Source organism: Erythrolamprus reginae, chromosome 1 (assembly GCF_031021105.1).
Source record: "Erythrolamprus reginae isolate rEryReg1 chromosome 1, rEryReg1.hap1, whole genome shotgun sequence".
Lineage (NCBI taxonomy): Eukaryota > Metazoa > Chordata > Lepidosauria > Squamata > Dipsadidae > Erythrolamprus > Erythrolamprus reginae.
Window position 1 is genome coordinate 83942552 of NC_091950.1, and position 22777 is coordinate 83965328.

A 22777-nucleotide genomic window follows, 5' to 3' on the forward strand; every position below is an offset into this window, starting at 1 on the left:
AAATAAAAATAATAATAATTTATTAGATTTGTATGCCGCCCTTCTCCGAGGACTTGGGGCGGCTCACAACAACATAAACAGTGTACAAATACAATTTTAAAATACAATTTAAAACCATTATAATAAAATAAAATAATCACACAGCCAATCAAACCATACACCAGCCTTGACAATTTGCATCGTGGCGACCAAAACTGAATGCAGTATTCCAAGTGTGGCCTTACCAAGGCCTTATAAAGTGGTATATAAGATATGAGATGAGACGGTATATATGAGATGAGATGAGATAGTATTAACATACAGTAGACTGAGAAGAGACAGATTTTGGAAACACTGCAGAAGTGAGAGGCTCATTATAAGAGAAAACCCCCACTAAAATGTCCCAAGCTGTCCCAAGTAAGGCAGGGAGTGGGGGACAGGCTAGAACTGAAAAGGGCAATTTATAATTTATGGAAGACCATCTCAGGAACGGTGAGATTTTGTAGGACTCCCTCTCTCCCCACCTATGAAGAAAGACTGTCCACAAGCAGATAAATTTTGCTGACAGTGGAAGTAAAAAAGTCCACTGAAGTTATTCGGGAGAAAAAAAGAAATCTTTTCCTGAGAAATGTTTCAATTACAGTATCCCATTTGCCCTTTTTCAGAAGAAATTTTTTCTTAGACCTGGAAGGTTTTGTTTTTCTCCCAGAGGGAGCAATAGGGAGAGAAAACTAGAACTAAAAAGAAAACATCCAGCCAAGTAGCACGGAAGGGGCCTCCACTGATATGAAGTAATCAGGCCGAAGGGCACAGCACTTTTTCTACTGTTTCCTTTCTCTCCCTTTCCTCACCACTCTCATCCCAGTGGATTGCTCTGTAAACCCTTAAAATGTTTTCAAAAATGAATAAAAACCAATGTACCTCTTTTGTGATAACAGGCAACTCTGAAGCCAGAGTCAACCAATGTGCAGCTTTAGAATTGTCCCCCAGTTCCTTGAAGCACTGTAAAAGGAGGAAAATAGAAAATCAAAACAGGAGGTTTTCCTTTTCTGCAGCTAAGAAGAAATACGTTAAATTGCTTCAAGCATTATGGTAAGATTGAGCAAATGGAAGAACCATAGTCTTTCTTGATTGTTGCAGTACAGAGCAGCTAAGCAACGCTTTTATCCCAGATCCACACATTTATCCCAGAACAAGGGGACACAATCTGAAGTTAGTTGGGGGAAAGATCAAAAGCAACGTGAGAAAATATTATTTTACCGAAAGAGTAGTAGATCCTTGGAACAAACTTCCAGCAGACGTGGTTGGTAAATCCACAGTAACTGAATTTAAACATGCCTGGGATAAACATATATCCATTCTAAGATAAATTACAGGAAATAGTATAAGGGCAGACTAGATGGACCAGGAGGTCTTTTTCTGCCATCAGTCTTCTATGTTTCTGTTTCTATAATCCTATTGAGGTAAGTGCATTAAGGTTGTTCGATGCATTTAAAGTGAATATCACATTACTAGACATACACATCCACCTACCTTGGCAATATATATTCTTCCCACTTTTGAAAAACCAGGGTTTAGGTCTTCAGCCTATAAACACAGTGAAGAAAAAATAAAGAGAATAAAAATCATCACTAAAAATATGTTAGGCTTTGAAATACTTTCAATATACAGTGGTACCTCTACTTAAGAACGCCTCTACTTAAGAACTTTTCTAGATAAGAACCAGGTGCTCAAGATTTGTTTGCCTCTTCTTAAGAACCATTTTCTACTTAAGAACCTGAGCCGGGAAAAATTTCCCAGGAAATTTGAGAGCGGCACAAAGGCTTGGCCAGTTTCCTGCCATTCTCCCTTTAATCCTAGTCATCTCGGGCTTTTCTGGGCTGCCAGAGGAGCCTTTCGGTGGTGCTTAAGGAGGCTTTGGCAGTCCAGAGCGAACAAAGCATTTTCCTTTTTCTGGGTGCTTGGAGAGGGAATAAACCTTTGCCAGTGCTCAGAGAAAAGAAACGCTCCCTTCGCTCTAGGCAGCGACCTCCTCCTCTTCCTCCTCCTCCTCTCACCCAAATTCCGACCTTTTATTTCTTTCCTAATGGGTTTGCACGCATTATTTGCTTTTGCATTGATTCCTATGGGAAAAATTGCTTCTATTTTCTACTTAAGAACCTGGTCACGGAATGAATTAAGTTCTTAAGTAGAGGTACCACTGTACATCTCTTATTATTTACTTTCCCTACATATAAAATACAAAAATTTGAATAGCATAGGGCCATTTCAGAAGTGGAAATCATGTAGGCTTGTTGTAGTATGAAAGAATGGTCTTGTACATTTTCATTTGTGTCATACCTATTTTGAAGTGAGATCAAACTCTATCTGTCAAAACCGTATCATTAATAGAGGCACAAATGAGCAGCGTATCAGCTGTTGTGCACAGAATTACATTATTTGCTATGGAGTTCCAGACAGAAATGTAGAACTAGCAAACTATCACGGTAAAGACCAAAGAAAGGGGAAATAGACCAATGCTATGGAATCTCTCCAGATAAGGAGAGGATGGGAGATTACCTACATATGCACCAGATGGCTGCTCCTCATAAGGAGACTACAGGAGTTTGAATGCTGGGAGATAAAGAGATTTGCCACTGTGCTCACAACTACAGCTGAACCTTTTGCTAACCTCTCTTCCTAATGTTGTGGTTGGCTCTGGCCCAGCTCCTGCCCCAGGGAATGGGGAAGTGGATGCAGGGGAAACTTCAACATGGCACAGGCCTGTGTTATTGCCGACAGAATCAGTTCAGAGTTTAGTTTCCTCGGACGAAGAAGAAGGTTGGAGTGACTTGGCAGAGGAGGGCTTGGCACACAGCCAAGGCAGTCAATCTTCCTTATCTTCTTTTGCTTCAGATGATGACATTTTGGACCCATGCAAGCACAGAATTATACGTAGAAGAGACCAAGTAAGAACATATTACAAGAAATAAGGGAGGCCACCTGTGTTTGGGTGGGGCTCCAGTAATTAGGGCTGCTGGTATAAATAGCAGCATTTGGGTTTGGCCATTGTGAAAGAATATCTGTTCACAGTTCATCAGGAAACTTGTGTGCTGGACTTTGTTGCTTTTTCACGCCTTTGAAACCAAAGCAGAGCAACATGTGCGTGTGTGTGTGTCACTTCGTTGGAAGAAGAAGGGGTATGAAGTTTCTTCACAGCTACTGGCTAAGTACTTAATGACTGCTTAAACGACCTACCCGGTTGTTTTGGGAAGAGTGCTCTTTATTTTGACTTTTGTGATAAAGAACATTGTTTTGAATTTTCAAACGTGTGTGTGTCTGAAATTTGTACCCTTGAATTTTCGGGAGGCTCCTATCAGAGAGCCCGGCAGAACACCTAAATACTTTTGGAAATTAATGATTTAATTATCTTAAGGCTAATAAAGATCTTCAAAATGAGTTTGAAAAGCCACCTGGTGAATTTCCCTTCATTCTTGAATAGAAGAAAAAATAACCATAAGGTTAACAATTTAAAGGCTTGGAAATAAATAGCAAAAAAAAAATAGATATAATAAAGTTATAAACAAACTAAGGATTGGACAAAACTGGACTATTTGGATTTTCACTATAAAGTCTTTGGAGAGGGGCGGCATACAAATCTAATAAATAAAATAATAAATAAATAACTTTTTAAAATTAGAAATCTTTTAGAAATATAAATAAATCAGAGGTGAGTTTCAGCAGGTTCTGACCAGTTCTGGAGAACCACTAGCAGAAATTTTGAGTAGTTCAGAGAACCGGTAAATACCATCTTTGCCTGGCCCCACCTCCATCTATATACTCTGCCTCCTGAGTCCCAGCTGATTGGAAGAAAATGGGGATTTTGCAGTAACCTTCCCCTGAAATGGGGAGGGAATGGAGATTTTACAATATCCTTTCCCTGCCATGCCCACCAAGCCACACCCACAGAACTGGTAGTAAAAAAAATATTGAATCCCACTACTGAAATAAATAACCTTTCATGTGAACTACAATTGTTTTGTCAGTTCTAAACCATCTCAGAAATTGCTCCCTGGGGGGCACTTAAAGATTCCAAGCAGAAAAGAGGGGAAAACCAAGTTTGCTGTTTATTTTTGGCTAGCACTAGAATTTTAAAAAACAACAGAAAATATTATGACATTTGAAATACTCCAGCATTTGGTTTGTTTGACCAAGGCTAAAAATAAAACATGTTTCTATAAATCTCTAGTAACCCTTTATAGGCATTTTGCTGACAGCAGCACTGAAAATTTGATGATTTATGGATTTGCATATGAATAAGGAGTAGGTTATGGGCAGAAGAGATATTTGTTTGCATCCTTTCAAGTGCTAATGCGTTATTTGTTTATACTTGTGATAAAGATTGGAAGTCACCTTTTAAAAATATTTATTTTTCTCATTTTCTTTTTCTTTCCTTGCATATATTCTTTCTCTTTTTGTCTGAATTTACTCAGAAACTTGTTTTTTTTTACAATTTGTTTTGTATGTTTTGTTTTACTATTGTAATCAATAAATAAAAAGAAATATGCTACATATTTTGATATATATTACTTGCATGGTATATTAATTTAAAAAGAAATATGCTACATATTTTGCTGTATATTACTTGCATGGTATATTAATTTAAATGAGTACAAATATCAATGGACTAAGACTGCAAATCCTACAAATTTAAGGTCCCCTGTGTCCTATCTATTATGTATAACTTCAATAATTAAACAAAACATTGTTATGAAAAAGAAAAGGAAAAAATGAAAGGAGATCTTGGATAAATAATAGGCTTTAAGAATTGAGCCTAGGAAAGCAGAGGAATGCAAAAAGATCAGCCAGAAAAACATTTCAATAGACAACAAAAAAGAAAAACTCAGATAAAAAGAACAATAACCATAGCAGAGGCTCTTGTGGTCTACAAAGAAAGAATATATAAGATTCCAGAAACATTTGGAAGTAAATAAGGAATGATACAGCAACCAACGCAGCAAATTATAATCAGCTAAATTTTGGAAATGTCATTAAAAAGGGAAGAATGAAGATCTAGATAAAATATAAATACGAATCCATTCATCCACTCATAAAATATAAAAATGAATCCACTCAATTATGCACAGATTAACTAAAAACACCTAAGAGTTTTGATTGAATTAGTGTGAGTACCTTGAAAATAAAAAAAATAGGCGATAGAACAAATATTACAACAGTTATCTTACTAAATACTAGAACATAATATTTCAACTGGTCAATACGTCATAATGTGAAATACCTGAAGTTAAAGTTATGAGCATCCGAATCAAGTTATTTACTCACGGATCATAGTGTCATACCTAATCTGGCACTCGTATATAATTTATTTATTTATTTATTTATTATTTGGATTTGTATGCCGCCCCTCTCCGAAGACTCGGGGCGGCTCACAACAAGTGAAAAACAATCCAATACAATCCAATTAATTAAAATATTATAAGTTTAAGAAAATCCCCTGTACTAACATACACACATACAGACATACCATATATAACTTCAACGTGCCCAGGGGGAGATGTTTAGTTTCCCCATGCCTGACGGCAAAGGTGGGTTTTGAGGAGTTTACGGAAGGCAGGAAGAGTAGGGGCAGTTCTGATCTCCGGGGGGAGTTGGTTCCAGAGGGCCGGTGCCGCCACAGAGAAGGCTCTCCCCCTGGGGCCCGCCAACCGGCATTGTTTAGTTGACGGGACCCGGAGGAGGCCCACTCTGTGGGACCGAATCGGTCGCTGGGATTCGTGCGGCAGAAAGCGGTCTCGGAGATATTCTGGTCCAGTGCCATGAAGGGCTTTAAAGGTCATAACCAACACTTTGAATTGTGACCGGAAACTGATCGGCAGCCAATGCAGACTGCGGAGTGATGGTGAAACATGGGCATACCTAGGTAAGCCCATGACTGCTCTCGCAGCTGCATTCTGCACGATCTGAAGTTTCCGAACACTTTTCAAAGGTAGCCCCATGTAGAGAGCATTACAGTAGTCGAACCTCGAGGTGATGAGGGCATGAGTGACTGTGAGTAATGAGTCCCGGTCCAGAGCAAATGATTGTCATGGCATAAAATGATAATGTCCAAATTTAGTACCTTTTACTTAAAGCTTCTGCAAGACTATTATGATTAATCAGTTTGAGTTTTGTTCAATCTAAGTACCTTTAAGAAGTTTTGCAGTGCATCTTGGACAGTGGCTAAGGGAGGTTCTTCATATAAAGCAGAAGCAGTTTTCCTTTCCAGCCATCCCAAATGAGCAACCTACAGAAAAACAATTACCGTAAGTAAATTTCATAAAATTTGGCAAGCAACGCGGTTCACTTTTATTTAGCAGAGGGTGCCTCATGAAAGCAGGAACACGTATTTTTTTTATCTTCAAAAAATTCTAAAAGTGATAGCAAGTTTGTTTGGAAGTAAGCCAGCACATTTAACAAGTGTTCAAAATATATCTTTAAGCCATGCACAGAGGTAAATACAGGTATAAGAATGGATTGGGCTACTACTTCCTCTTGCTAATAATCTTTTGTCCAAGACGATAAATATCAAGACTACCCTTCCTTTGCTAACATATTATATAGCAAATATATGCTCCTTTTAATCAAAGTTAAAGTCATACTGAAATTTTGCTTTTTATATGCATGTCCAGAACTGAAGATGACAGTAGTAATTTTCGTTCTTTTGAACATTATAAAGAAGATGATACACTTTTATGTAATAAATGCCATAAAAGGGCAAAAGAAAAATGCATGCAAAAGCCCTGGAGTTCTCGGTAAGTTCCTAATCATATCCATATGTTCTCAATAAACAGGAGGTGATTGGTTTTATGGAGCAGAAGCATGAGAAAAGTAAAAGCATAAAGCCGTAAAGAGTATTTTAAAAATGTTTTAAACGATCGAAACATTGAAGCTCAAAACTGTCTAGGATTTTTGCTTTCTCATAGATGGACCAGGAGGTCTTTTTCTGCTGTCAGACTTCTATGTTTCTATTGCTTGAAAGACTTGCTTTCATCAAATATTATTCACTTTTTTCCTTTTAATTAGCAAAATAAGAGAGAAAATGGTAATAGATTATCAGGAATATTGCTAATTCAGAATGTGCAAAAAATACATAGGAATAAAATGTACTACAAAACCATCCACAATTGGAAAAAAAATCATCTTACTTTCACAAACATATATTTTAAATTCCATTTTTGGAGAGTATATATATTTTTTATTTTTCTCCACCTTAAAATAATGATTTTTTAAAATTCTTAAACATTGCAAATAAGAATTACTAAAATGTTTATCAGAAGTGGCGGCTTATGGCTTACGTCAATTTCAACACACACTCACAATATAAATTTTTTACGGTACTATATATACAATTCATATAGAGTAAATATTGATTGAAAGGAGCAGTCAGGTAGATTGAGTAGAAATAGTGTGTCGGTTCACTATATATCTCACCAGTAATCTGACATATTTGATTTTCATCTATTTATAAAATTAATATTGTATTTGCGTAATGAGTTTATTTGCCTATAACTATATTTTACTCATATTTCTGTAGATTGTCCAGAATATGCATTTGGCTCTTAAATTTGTTTAAGTCAGCAAACTTTAAATCGTGTATCATTACTGAGTGAAGCATGTTTTTGCCAACAATTAAGATTTTACTTTAAAAAATTAAGTGATTCAGATATTTTTGGAACTCTGAACATTGACAGAGTATGAGGCAAGTGTGTGTTAATCTGTTATCATCATGAAGAGTTGAACATTCATACTGTACATTGCAAAGGCTGCAATTTAACTTTTCTTCAACTGTTTGCTATGTTGCATCACTCCAGTGTTGCATCACATGGGCAATTAGAAACATAGAAACATAGAAGACTGACGGCAGAAAAAGACCTCATGGTCCATCTAGTCTGCCCTAATACTATTTCCTGTATTTTATCTTACAATGGATATATGTTTATCCCAGGCATGTTTAAATTCGGTTACTGTGGATTTACCAACCACGTCTGCTGGAAGTTTGTTCCAAGGATCTACTACTCTTTCAGTAAAATAATATTTTCTCATGTTGCCTTTGATCTTTCCCCCAACTAACTTCAGATTGTGTCCCCTTGTTCTTGTGTTCACTTTCCTATTAAAAACACTTGCATCCTGAACCCTATTTAACCCTTTAACATATTTAAATGTTTCGATCATGTCCCCCCTTTTCCTTCTGTCTTCCAGACTATACAGATTGAGTTCATTAAGTCTTTCCTGATACGTTTTATACTTAAGACCTTCCACCATTCTTGTAGCCCGTCTTTGGACCCGTTCAATTTTGTCAATATCTTTTTGTAGGTGAGGTCTCCAGAACTGAACACAGTACTCCAAATGTGGTCTCACCAGCGCTCTGTATAAGGGGATCACAATCTCTCTCTTCCTGCTTGTTATACCTCTAGCTATGCAGCCAAGCATCCTACTTGCCTTTCCTACCGCCTGACCACACAATTACAAGATAAGGAAGTTTTTTTAAAAAAAAAAAACCCTATATGATGGTTTTTCCTTTATATGCCAAAACTAGGCTGCGTAGTTTGTGACACTGATGCACTATTGGTGCAGAACTACCCATATGTATAACATGGCAAATTCCAATCATTCGACCCTAAATAAAACTGAGCCCTTCTGTGATAATTCTCTCAGTAGCTAACAACTGATTACAAATTCCAGACATTTAAATACAAACTTCCCTAAGGCATTCAATCTTTTATTTTCTGCATACAGGCCAAATTATTTAGTAGGGTGACTCTGGATTAAAAAAACCCAAAAAGAGCACAGAGATGAAAATAATCTACCTGGTAACACCACCGACCCCGGAGATAATAAGACATGGGATCATCTGGTTTCAGAGCAATGGCTTCATCAATGTGTTTCTACAGCAAAAGCAAAACAAAACCACACAGGCAAAAAGAGTTATTTCATTTGCATTAAATTAGGAAATAAACATTCAAAAGCTGAAATTCAGTACAAGCATTCAAGAATTTCATGCAGATGCCGCTATTAAATTAAAGCAATTGTTCTAGCAAATATAGTACTATAGCATTTGCTAGTCTACAATGAAGATGAAATACAAACATTTTTTTCAAATTGTATTTTATAATCCCTTAGAGAAAAGAAGGTATTCTCAGACTGTCAGAGAAGAAATGGGGAACTGAAGAAGGCTCCGTTAATAGTAGAGTTTAAGGTTGTGGCAGAATGAAGAGTTGTCAAATACACTGGCTCTTTCTTCAATAATTTCTCTCCAAACGTGGAGCAAGAACAGGGTGGAATGCAGGGGTGCCTTCTAGCTTTATCTTGCTGCTGGTTCGCTTCCTTCCGTGTTGCGTGGCCATGCCTCATGGCCACGTCTGCTTCATGCATACATGCATGTGAAGTAGCAAAAAATAAAAAAATATTTTCCCCTCAAAGAAGCCAAAAACAAGATGGCAACCAGATGAACAGTGCAAGAAACTTGGCTTCTGCACTTGTGGAGGAAAACAAAAAACCCGAATTTTTTTTAAAAAATCCTTTTTTAAAAAAGCCAAAAACAAGATAGTGATCACATGCACATTGCTGAAAGTTCAGCTTCTGCGCATGTGTAGAAGGAAAAAAAACGGGAACCCCCCAATTTTGTGGAAATCCAACACCCCCCTAAAAAAAGATGGTGGCACCTACAGACTGGCACCATCCAAATCAGTTCCATGACATCATCATGATGTCACCAGCATAATACTACCGGTTCAGATTAAAACCTAGAGGAACCTACCTCTGCTTTGTTACTAGAGTAAAAAGTCCCTTGAATTATGTAATAAAAAGGACTTTGAATGAAAAAAAAGAGAGGCTGTCCTACTTACCTTAAAGACATGTCCAGCTTGAATGCGCTTTTGTATAGTTTCATGTTCTGAACATTGACCACACAGAATAGCATACCTAGAAATTACAACAAACTTCATCATTAGTACATTTTATGGTTTTGTATTTATTTTTCTAGTATAGAGTGGTGAAGTACTTAATCTAAACCTAATATCCACTTTACAGAAATAGAGGCATCCTATCAATTTGTTGGAGGGACACCAGCTGCTAAATTGTAAGGTTCCCACAATTTCCTTATTTAGTAAAAAGAATATAGCACAAAATTGATAGAAGTAGTTACATTACATACAACCTTCAATGTTGATTGATTTATTGAAATTTTATGCCACCCATTTCTCCTCTAAAGTGACTCTGGTTGGCTTACATGTTATAAAGCAAACAATTAAAATTCTAAAACATCAAAACTTTCCAGATTATGATTTTAAAAACTACACTGAAACCAGAACTGTTAAGAAACACAAATACAAAATACATACAAATATAAACATTAAGAACACTATACAATATATTTTGTTCGAGTTCGAGAAGTTTGTTTGAACTCGTGAGACGTTTTCTTTTAGAACAGGCTGCCCTGGACACAACACAAAAGAGCTGAGGTGGCGCAGTGGGTAGAGTGCAGTACTGCAGGCCACTAAAGCTGACTGCTAGATCTGCAGGTCAGCGGTTCAAATTTCATCACTGGGTCAAGGTTGATTCAGCCTTGCATCCTTCCGAGGTGGGTAAAATGAGGGGGGAATATGCTGGCTGTTAAAAACTGCTATTGCTAGCATGTTGTAAGCCACCTTGAGTCTAAGGAGAAGGGCGGCATAATTTTTTTTTGAATAAATAGAATAAATAAACACCGAGGAACACGACAGAGGTACTGGTACGAGTATCAGGTAGGATGCATGCCCTATTCCCTGCGGGAAAAAAGAGCATATTCCCCAGGGTCACATGGCCGCCCAGCATCGCTCCACGTTTCTCCAGGGAGGCACGCCCCATTATTTGAGAAGCACTGCTATACAGTGTTCCCTCGCTTTTGCGGGGGATACGTTCTGAGACCGCCCACGAAAGTCGAATTTCCGCGAAGTAGAGATGCGGAAGTAAATATACCATTTTTGGCTATGGACAGTATCACAAGCCTTCCATTAACACTTTAAACCCCTAAATTACCATTTCCCATTCCCTTAACAACCATTTACTCACCATTATCACTGGTACTCACCATTGAATAAGATACTTAGTGATCCTGATATTTATAAACATAATTATTTATTAACAATTATTATTATTTTTATTTATTTGCAAAAATTATTAGTTTAGCGATGATGTATGACGTCATCGGGCAGGAAAAACCGTGGTATAGAAAAAAAAACCGTGAAGTATTTTTTAATTAATATTTTTTGAAAAACCGTGGTATAGGCTATCCGCGAAGTTTGAACCCACGAAAATCGAGAGAACACTGTGCACCAATGTGCCAAGACAATCATTCTTTACTGCAATTCATTATACATGGAGATGACCTTGAACACCACCTGAAAACTTCAGCTAGTGCAGAATATGGCTGCCAAGGTACACATTGCACACACAGTATTGCCACATGAAATCGTAGAATGTTGTTTGGATTGTCAAGAGGGAGGGGCTGCACTCCAGAGGAGCAAGAGACAGCGACATTTAGATAGCTTGGATGGAGGAAGGGGGCTAACAAGGCAGTCATCCACAGAAATTCTCAGGGTATTAACCTTTAAGGATAATAATCTGGTTTACTTTGGCAAGATTTCTGTCTATAGGTGAACAATAAGGGAAGCTGCTCTGAAATCATTCAATGTGTCTTTCTTGGTTTTTGGAGCATGACACATAACAACAAGGCTACTGAAGCTGCCTTGGCTATCAGTTTGTTTTCTCACTGTCATCACCCAAAAGTCACCTCCATGTGACTTTTGGGCTAGGTATCTTAGAAACTTCCCATCCCAAGTAAATTCAGTCCACCCGATGTTGACTGCCAAAATCTCCCCCTATTGAGGCACAGAATCAGACAATTCTTTGAGACTGCAATACTTCTCTACTTTAGGAAAGCTTATTTCATGGTTAAGAGAAATAACCTAGCAAGAAATCAAGAAAACACCAGAATTTTTCTTACTAGGTATATCAAATAAGAAATATAAAAAAGATATATATTATTTAATAGTTCATATATTAGTAGCAGCTAGGATAGCCTTTGCTCAAAAATGGAAGGAATCTGAGATTACAAAAGAAACAGACATACTTAAAAAAGTTTTAGAATGTGGCAAGCTCGACATGATGATGAGAAGGTTAAACAATCAAGAAGAATCAGAATTCTATGATGTATGGCAAAAGGTATATACTTGGTGGGAAATAAAGAAAAAGGGATAAACCTTGTTGTTATATTACTTTAAATATATCTGAAACTAGTAGTCTTCTTGTATTAGATGGTGATTATTTACAATATAAATGTAAATTCCTTTTTTCTTCTTATCTTCTTTATTCTAGTTTGATTTAAGTCATAATTTAAGAATTTCTATATATGTTTTTATAAATTTTTAGATGCGTTTTTTCCTTTACTTATTATGTCATAATTAATACTTTTACACACTTTATAGATGTTTTTAAATGATAAGATTTTTCCTTTAAAAAAATATATATATATATAAAGATGACTTCTATCTTGAGCGGAGCGACTGTAGCTCCACTATATGTTATATGTTATGTGTGTCATGTTTGTCTATGCAAATCAATAAAAAAATATTTTTTTTTAAAAAAAGGAAAGCTTATTTCAGATGCTAGAATAGCTCACACCTTCCAGAGAATTATTGAATCATGGCTATTTCCAAGAGACCGCTGGAGATGAACAACTGAAATAACCTCTGTGGAAGTGGTGGCATTGTTATTTTACTGCTTTGTGGTTTATTTTATTGTATTATTAGCTATACTGCCCTATGGATTTACCTATGCATGTCTTAGCATTCTGGATATGATGCTTTACCAATAATAAATACATAACTAAATAAATAAATAAGCAAGAAGAATTGAACAGTATAAAGAGTAAGGGAAGTTCGACAAAAATACACAAGAATTGTTAGCTAGACAAAGGAATTATGTGTGAAACATTATTAAAATCCTGGAAAAAAGGGTAAAGTTTGGAGGAAGTATGAGAAAAAGGAAGTTGAAGCACAATTACACTTGTCAAAAGTCTGTTATTAAAGCCAATCTCAATGTGTAGTTATGGTCTTCCTATGGAGCTGTTTCCTATTGAGTTATTTCCTGGGCTGATCTACCTTAGTGTGACTGTCAACAGCACTTCAGTAGTGGTGGTTTTGTGAAATATTTTTAACTTCAAAGCTACAATTTTAGATGTATTCAGGAATAAGCCCAGTGAAACTCAGACAGGTTTAAGCATAGGATCAGGTTGCAGCTCACTTTTTCTTCCTTTTTCTATTCCTGTTTCACATACCAGGCCGAGCCAGGAAATAAGGAAGTGTTAACCAAAAGGAAAACCCACACTCTGCATAGCAACAGCAAGAAATATCTGAGACAACAAAATGAATCAGCCTCATGGGCTAGCAAAGTCAACACCACACATTCTCCCACTGGTTCAGATAAAATTTCACTTCTTGGGAAATAAACTGGAAAGATATTTAAAGTTTCATTAGTCTTGTCTTTCTTTCCTCCCCTGCTGCTATCCCACAGCATAAGACTGATGGTTCAGATCTTGGAGCAATGCCGTGGGTCTCCAAAGCGAACAGATTCTCATGAACTCTGGCCAGCTGAAAAAATAGAACCAGTCACCTAGGACTGTAAAGAGATACACAGTCTTGTCTAGATCGGACCTCATGGTGAATGATATATCTTGCTTGCTTTTTTTTTTTTTTTACAAAACAGAATATTTACATCCCATTCTTTTACCAACAGGTGGCTGGCTAACCATCTAGAAGTGTTTAAAATAAAGCAAAGTATTAAATTGCAAAATCAAACTACAGAAGTTCTTATTATAGCAAGACTATTCAAATGCAGAATTAGCAACCCCCAAAACAGGTTTTCAGCAGTTAAAGCAGTGATCCCCAAACTGGGCAACTTTAAGTCTAGTGGACTTCAATTCCCAGAATTCTCCAGCCAGCTTAGCTTGCTGGAGAATTCTGGGAATTGAAGTCCACAAGTCTTAAAATTGCCAAGTTTGAAGACCTCTGAGTTAAAGCAACACAATGCAACATAGAAGACAGTAACTGATCTTATCTGGCCATTTCTTAGCCAAAAATATAATCATGATATTTCAAATTTAAATGACTGATTTTTAGTCTCTATTTTTATTCATTACCCATTTGAACAACTCTCCAAAATGCACAAAATACTTTTCTAATGTGTGCTGAATACTATAAATCATTCTCTGAGCTAACTGGCTCAATACACAGAGAAACCGAATTGGCTTTTATATGACACTTTTGGACTATAAGTCATAATTTACACAATTTTGAGGTCTCCTCCCTTTTTTGTTCCTATATTTAATATCCTGTTTTTAAATTTTTCCCAGAAAATACAGTGCTTGAAGAATCAACAATTAAAAGCTATGGAAGATATACCCTGAGAACTTTTCCACTTGTGTTTCAGCCAGATTTTCAAAGTTAGAATAATAATGATTTGTTTTCAATCATGTCTAAATTTTGTTAATATTCTATTTCTATAAAGTGGCCCACCCCAGCAGCAGCCTATCACTACCCATAACAGAAAAGTTATGATGGGCTTCCCTAAATATACCCATGTTACACCAACACTCCGCAGTCTGCATTGGTTGCCGATCAGTTTCCGGTCACAATTCAAAGTGTTGGTTATGACCTATAAAGCCCTTCATGGCACCGGGCCAGATTATCTCAGGGACCGCCTTCTACCGCACGAATCCCAGCGACCAGTTAGGTCCCACAGAGTGGGCCTTCTCCGGGTCCCGTCAACTAAACAATGTTAGTTGGCAGGGCCCAGGGGAAGAGCCTTCTCTGTGGCAGCCCCCGCCCTCTGGAACCAACTCCCCCCAGAGATTAGAATAGCCCCCACCCTCCTTGCCTTTCGTAAGCTCCTCAAAACCCACCTCTGCCGTCAGGCATGGGGGAACTAAGATAATCTTTCCCCCTAGGCTTCTACAATTTATGTACGGTATGTTTGTATGTATGATTGGTTTTATAACAAGGGTTTTTAGCTGTTTTAGTATTGGATTTTTACATTCTGTTTTGTCACTGTTGTTAGCCGCCCCGAGTCCACGGAGAGGGGCGGCATACAAATCCAATAAATAAATAAATGAATGAATGAATGAATAAATAAATAAATAAATAAATACCACATTTTGCTTCCTACTTTGTTACCAAGCCCCAGACTACGACATAACATATGCAAACAAATTAACCTCACTGCTAACATGGACAGCCTCCTGCCCATACCACCTTATCTTTCTTAGAGACCTCAATCTACCTCTCATTAACTGGACCCTAAACGAATGCACGACTGAACTCATCCATGCAGCCCCATACAATACTGTTACCAATTTAGGACTCGACCAACAAGTAACAAACAATACTGGACTCAACAACTGCCTTGACCTCATATTCTGCAACAGCAAAAGCGCAATTTATGGACTACAACTAAAAGAACCCTTTTCCAACAGCAACCACAGCATGATAGACTTCAGTCTCACTCTACACCATTGCAAGAATCACCTTAATAATGGGACACCCAAGGACAACTTTAAAAAAGCCAACTATGAATTCATAGATGCTGACCTCTCAACTCTTGACTGGCAAACGCTATTCTTTGGCTGTAACACTGCTGATGACCTCTCTAATATCTTCTTGCTCCAAGTCAAAAGAATACTTGTACCTCTAATAACCACCATAACCAAGAAAAATACCCGTATCAATAAGGAACATCACCAAAAAGGCTTCAAGAGTTGTTAACCTAATCTTACATAGCTTCTTATCTGCCAGTATCACACTACTATCCAGAGCAAACAAAACATTTGCCAGACCAATCCTTGAATACAGCTCATCTGTCTGGAGCCACATGGCATATCGGACATAAATACATTAGAAAATGTCCAGAGATACTTTACTAGAAGAGCTCTCCACTCCTCAATTCGCAACAGAATACCTTACGCAAGCAGACTTGAAATCCTGGGCTTAGAAAGCTTAGAATTACGTCATCTTCGGCACAACCTAAGCATAGCTCGCACAAGTATCTGCTACAACATCCTACCTGTCAATGACTACTTCAGCTTCAACCACAACAATACGTGAGCACACAACAGATACAAACTCAAAGTGAACCGCCCCAAACTTGACTGTAGAAAATACGACTTTAGCAATAGAGTGGTTAATGCCTGGAACTCACTACCTGATGCTGTGGTTTCGTCACCAAACCCCCAAAACTTTACCCTTAGACCAGTGATGGCGAACCTTTTTTGCTCAGGTGCCAAAACGGTGCGCATGCCCGCGAGAGAATGCATGCGTGCCCACACCCATAATAATAATAACAACAACAACAACAACAATAATAATAATAATAATTTATTAGATTTGTATGCCGCCCCTCTCTGAAGACTCGGGGCGGTTCACAACATAGCAATAATACAATACATTACAAATCTAATAATCAAATTTTAAAAGCTTTCCCGCCATGCATGCTTAAACAGCCACTCCTCCCCTGCCCCTCCCTCCGTGCATGCATACAGACCTCAATGAAACCTCCGGAGCTTATGGATGGTGAAAAACAGGCCTACCAGAAGTTGGTTTCTGAACTTTCAATAGGCTTGTTGTGCTATTTTTCACCTTCCCCAGGCTTCAGGAGGCTCTCCTAAAGCCTGGAGAAGGCAAAGAATGGCCTCCCCCTCCCTTTGAAGGCCAAAAATCAACTGGCCAGTATGAACATGTGAGCTGGAGGTGACATAGGCCAACACCTTGAGTGCCCTCAGATATGGCTCCGCGTGGCACCTGTGGCACCCATGCCAGTGATTCGCCATCATGGCCTTAAAACAGTCCACTGTTGACCTCACCCGATTCTTAAGAGGTCAGTTAAAGGGCATGCATTGCAGTGTTTCCCAACATTGGTAACCTGAAGATATTTGGACTTCAACTCCCAGAATTCCCCAGCCAGCTGGCTGGGGAATTCTGGGAGTTGAAGTCCAGATATCTTCAAGTTGCCAAGGTGGGGAAACACTGCATTAGTGCACCAGCGTGCCTACTGTCCCTGTCCAATTGTTCCATCTTATCAGTACCCATCTTATGTATATACACAATGTTATATCTATGTATATTACAAATATATACTTGACAAATAAAACAAAGAAAGAAAGAAACTCCATTTAGCCTGAAGGTTAGCTTAATCTTTCTGTACTGCAGATAGCTTGGTAAGCTTTCAGCAAATACTTTGAAAATAACATGAATAACCTGATGTTCTTACATCTGCATTTTCTTCTCTCAAGAGATTACTAAAATCCTAAATTACTAAATTACTAAAAGGAAAAGGGGGGACATGATCGAAACATTTAAATATATTAAAGGGTTAAATAAGGTCCAGGAGGGAAGTGTTTTTAATAGGAAAGTGAACACAAGAACAAGGGGACACAATCTGAAGTTAGTTGGGGGAAAGATCAAAAGCAACATGAGAAAATATTATTTTACTGAAAGAGTAGTAGATCCTTGGAACAAACTTCCAGCAGATGTGGTAGATAAATCCACAGTAACTGAATTTAAACATGCCTGGGATAAACATATATCCATCCTAAGATAAAATACAGAAAATAGTATAAGGGCAGACTAGATGGACCATGAGGTCTTTTTCTGCCGTCAGACTTCTATGTTTCTATGTTTCTATCCCATAATGTTCTTGCTGAACTTCCAGCTTCTCTTAAAACATCAATTTTTGAAGCCAAAGCAAATATGCAATCTCTCATCTTGGTTTTTACAATAAATCAGACAGTAAGTTTTTTAAGGAATGCAAAGGCTACAGACATCCTAACATAGAAATTCAATTTTGTTCCTCTTGCTACCTTTGAGAATTTACATCTTGACAATGCAGCAAATTAGGCAACTGCTATGTAGTTCAGAATAGTCCCAGATTTTTCTTTCTAAACTACATGATTAAACATTATAACTAATATAAAAACTTATATAAAAATCAGCTACCAGATTTGTTTGGAGGCACATTTCTCATGTGTTACATTGCAGAAAAGTTACATTGCATTTAGAAATAATATCTGGTACAGGTAGTTCTTGTTTACTGACAATTGGGACTGTAATTTCTATCACTAAATGACCTGATTTAATTTTTCTTCACCTTTCCTTTGCCCCACTCCTCTGCCCTTTAGAAAGCTCGCTCAAATATTGGGATAATCAGTAAGAGGGTTGATGATTAGTATAATTGGCGATAATCAGTAAGAGGCTCGACTACTGTAACGCTCTCTACATGGGGCTACCTTTGAAAAGTGTTCGGAAACTTCAGATCGTGCAGAATGCAGCTGCGAGAGCAGTCATGGGCTTCCCCAGGTATGCCCATGTTACACCAACACTCCGCAGTCTGCATTGGTTGCCGATCAATTTCCGGTCACAATTCAAAGTGTTGGTATGACCTATAAAGCCCTTCATGGCACCGGACCAGAATATCTTTGAGACCGCCTTCTGCTGCACGAATCCCAGCAACCGATTAGGTCCCACAGAGTCGGCCTTCTCCGGGTCCCGGCAACTAAACAATGTCCAGGGGAAGAGCCTTCTCTGTGGCGGCCCCCGACTCTCTGGAACCAGCTCCCCCCAGAGATTAGAACTGCCCCTACCCTCCTTGCCTTTTGTAAACTCCTCAAAACCCACTTTTGTCGTCAGGCAATGGGGGAATTGAAATATCTCCCCCGGGCCTATATAATTTATGTATGGTATGTTTGTAGGTATGTCTGTTTGAAAATGGGGTTTTCTTAACTATTTTAAATTTTAAATTGTAAATTATTAGATTTGTCATGAATTGTTTTATTGTGTTGTGAGCCGCCCCAAGTCTACGGAAAGGGGCGGCATACAAATCTAATAAATAAATAAGTAAGTAAGTAAGTAAGTAAGTAAGTAAGTAAGTAAGTAAGTAAGTAAGTAAGTAAGTAAGTAAGTAAATAAATAAATAAATATTACATTCATTGGAGAGAAGTAATGACATGCGATTCTGGGGCTTACGATTGGTTGCCAAGTGCCCAGTTTGCAATTACGTGACTGCCAGGATGCTGGAATGGCCAGAACTGAGGATTGAGTCACCATCATTTATTCAACGCCATCGTAACTTCAAATGATCACTGATTGAATGGTTGCAGGACTATCATTATAATAATCGGGACTATCAGTGAACTTACTGCCAAACAAATAAATATGCATCAGAGGAGGGTAATTTCATTTTACATAATTTAGAATACAATAACTCTTGATCTGGGCTGCATTCCATTTAAAGTCTCCCCCCCCCCCCCAAACAGCTTATAAAGTAAATTATTACTTACCATTTGTGACATTCAGCATTTTGATCTCCTAGCTGCAAAGACATTTTGGCCTCTTCCTTGCCTGCAATATAATCCAATTTTTAAATTTATGTCAAAGGGAGGATTAACATTGTAAAAAGTCTTTTGTATTTATTACCTAATGCTGGGAGGTCATATAAAATGCCTAAAAATCTGTATGCTTGGCAGTGTGCTACTTTAGCAAATACTATCTACCATATGTTGTGGTTAGCTCTGGCCCAGCTCCTGCCCCAAGGACTGTGGATGTGGGGGAGACATCCACATGCTGCAGGCCTGTTTTGCTCCCGGTGGAATCTGATGATGAAGGCTCCTCTGACCAAGAAGACATGACTGACAGGGAGGAGAGTGTGGCAGACAGCTCAGAAGGAGATCAATTATCTAGCTCCTCCTTGGATTCAGAACAAGAGTTAATGATACAGCCACGCATGCGGAAAGCGATGCATAGGCAGCAACAACAGAGAGATTATTATCAAAGAAAATGAGGCCACCTGTGGTTGGGTGGGGCTGTGATAATTAGTGAGGCTGCTATAAATTTGCAGCCTGTGGGTTTGGCCATTGTGGAGGATTATCTGATCGTGGTGTTTCGTGCCTGCCTTGCTGACTTTGACCTTGGTGTGCTGATTTTCCCCCGCTTTGAAACTAAACCAGAGCCAAGTGTGTTTCACTTTGTGAAAGAAGGACTGTGAATTGCCTCACAGCTGCAAACTAAGTATCACAGAACTGATAAGGAACTTGTAAAAATTACCAGTTTGTTTGGAAACGAGTGCTCTTTGCTATACAAAAAGAGTGCTTAGTTTATTTGAATTTTTGGTATAAAGAACATTGTTTTGAATTTTCAAACGTGTGTGTGTCTGAAATTTGTATCTGTGAATTTTTGGGAGGATTCTACCAGAGAGAGCTTGACAGAACAACCATATAAGGATTTAGCTATCATTATAGCTGTCAAAGCTACAAGAATTTTGCCGCTTTTTATTCTTTGGTTTCAAACTTTCCTTTTAACATGTATAAAACTATCAAGAGATAATATTCAATGTAGGCAAAATTCAGCCTGCAGAAGAACTGGGATTTTGATTTAAGTACAAAATATGCACAATTGTTATTATGAGAAGCAATTGGCTAGTGGGCAATTCGCATGTGTGCACCAGCCAGCTGATTTTTGGCTCAAGTGGAAGGCCTTTTCAACTTCCGGAGGGCCTACAATTGGGCGAAGGAAGACATTTTCGCTCTCCCCACACTCTAAGGAAGCCTCTGGAGCCTGGGGAGGGTGAAAAATGGTCCTGATGGGCCCACTGGAAGTCAGGAAATGGACCATTTCCAGCCTCCAAAGGGCCTCCGGGGGAGAGCCATTTTCAACCTCTCCAGACTTTGAATTATGGGTGTGGACATGTACCTGAGGGAAAAAAGGTTCGCCATCACTGCAATAAAAACATAGAAACATAGAAGACTGACGGCAGAAAAAGACCTCATGATCCATCTAGTCTGCCCTTATACTATTTCCTGTATTTTATCTTACAATGGATATATGTTTATCCCAGGCATGTTTAAATCCAGTTACTGTGATTTACCAACCACGTCTGCTGGAAGTTTGTTCCAAGCATCTACTACTCTTTCAGTAAAATAATATTTTCTCACGTTGCTTTTGATCTTTCCCCCAATTAACTTCAGATTGTGTCCCCTTGTTCTTGTGTTCACTTTCCTATTAAAAACAGCGTGTTTTTATAAAGTTTTAATAAAGTTTCTTCTTACCGTCACATGCATACGATTCCTTCTCCTCTGTGTCTTCTGTGATTTCATATATATCACTGTAAGCTCGAGCCAGGCGCCAAAGGAAATCCTGCTTGTCACCATACTGTAGATAGAATGAATAGCAGTTTATATCTTCACACTTCAGGTAAATAGCACTTATACCATATAGCACGTTGTTTCAGGTCTAAATTATAATGCTTTGTTAAGATTTGTATTAGAAGGTAGACTTTGTAAAAATCAATATTTTTTTTCAAAAAAAACCCTCTTCCACTTGTTTGAAGTACAAAAACATGCTGGGCTCTTTAATATCAAGTATAAGGTATGCCCATGTTACACCAACACTCCACAGTCTGCACTGGTTGCCGATCAATTTCCGGTCACAATTCAAAGTGTTGGTTATGACCTATAAAGCCCTTCATGGCATCGGACCAGAATATCTCCGAGACCGCCTTCTGCCGCACAAATCCCAGCGACCAATTAGGTCCTGTCGACTAAACAATGTCATTTGGTGGGTCCCAGAGGAAGAACCTTCTCTGTGGTGGCCCCAACCCTCTGGAACCAGCTACCCCCTGAGATTAGAACTGCCCCCACCCTCCTTGCCTTTCGTAAACTCCTTAAAACCCACCTCTGCCGTCAGGCATGAGGGAGTTGAGACACCTCCCCCGGGCCTATACAATTCATGTATGGTATGTTTGTGTGTATGTCTGCTTTAATAATGGGGGGGGGGGGGGGGGTTGAATGTTTTTAAATTATTAGATTTGTCTTGAATTGTCCTATTGTTGCTGTGAGCCGCCCCGAGTCTACGGGAATTCCCCATAAATAAAATAAATAAAGAGAAAAGTAGAATTATTCCAGTTTCTGGGTGAAGACTGGCTTTCTGGATAAGGAATGATGTGAGCCGCTCCGAGTCTTCGGAGAGGGGCGGCATACAAATCTAATAAATTATTATTAATTATTATTATGATGATGGCAGTTGAAACTTCCTGTGAGCAGCTCCGCCAATGAGGAGAGAACTGTGTTGAAACTGCCAACTAGGAGCCAGGTTCTGGCTGATGAAAATCTCTCCAAAGAGAAGGAGAGCTCTGGGGATCACCTACTTGTTCTATGGAAGAACTGTTCCTCATGAGGCAACCACAAGAATTTAGTTTCTTGTGGCCAAACACTAATTGAACAGGTTGAGAGATGAGGGAACTACAATGTGTCCTTAAGCCCTGTGTGGCCTTAATAGACATTTGACTAGCAGAAGCCCCGCTTTCTTAAACATCTTAATAATTAATTATTTTATAACCTAAGAGAAAAGTTCCAAAAGGCAAATGGAAGATGAGACTCTCAATTAGTGCCTTATTTTTAAAAATTATTGAGTGGGTTTTGATTTAAAAACAGAAAGTTTAACAAGTTTGTAGTCCTAGTAAGTTTTAAACGGATAAAATTTTTAAAAAACTTTAAAAGCACATTTTAAAAATGTGATTTTTTTAAAAAGAAGAATTGTTACTCCAGACAAAAAAGCTTTTAAAATAGCAAAATTATTTAAGCTAAAAGATCAGACCCCTTTTGTGGGAATGCTGGTATTAATGAAATAAATAATTTGTGCATTTTACAAAACGAAAGGATAAGGATAATACAGACGTATTT

The 22777-nt window shown here is 38.2% G+C and overlaps 1 protein-coding gene across 2 annotated transcripts in view; it reads right to left on the bottom strand.

Annotated features, from left to right (window-relative positions):
* The window catches only part of RMDN3 (regulator of microtubule dynamics 3), a 36371-nt gene that overhangs the window by 3419 nt on the left and 10175 nt on the right, over positions 1-22777 (bottom strand). For both annotated transcript variants that reach the window (XM_070756941.1, XM_070756950.1), the window contains exons 6-12: positions 21146-21248; positions 19382-19442; positions 9864-9939; positions 8826-8903; positions 6164-6262; positions 1513-1566; positions 901-981 (exon numbers count right to left, since the gene is read on the bottom strand). In XM_070756941.1, the coding sequence (XP_070613042.1) occupies positions 901-981; positions 1513-1566; positions 6164-6262; positions 8826-8903; positions 9864-9939; positions 19382-19442; positions 21146-21248 (552 nt within the window). The remainder of the gene's footprint in view (positions 1-900; positions 982-1512; positions 1567-6163; positions 6263-8825; positions 8904-9863; positions 9940-19381; positions 19443-21145; positions 21249-22777) is intronic.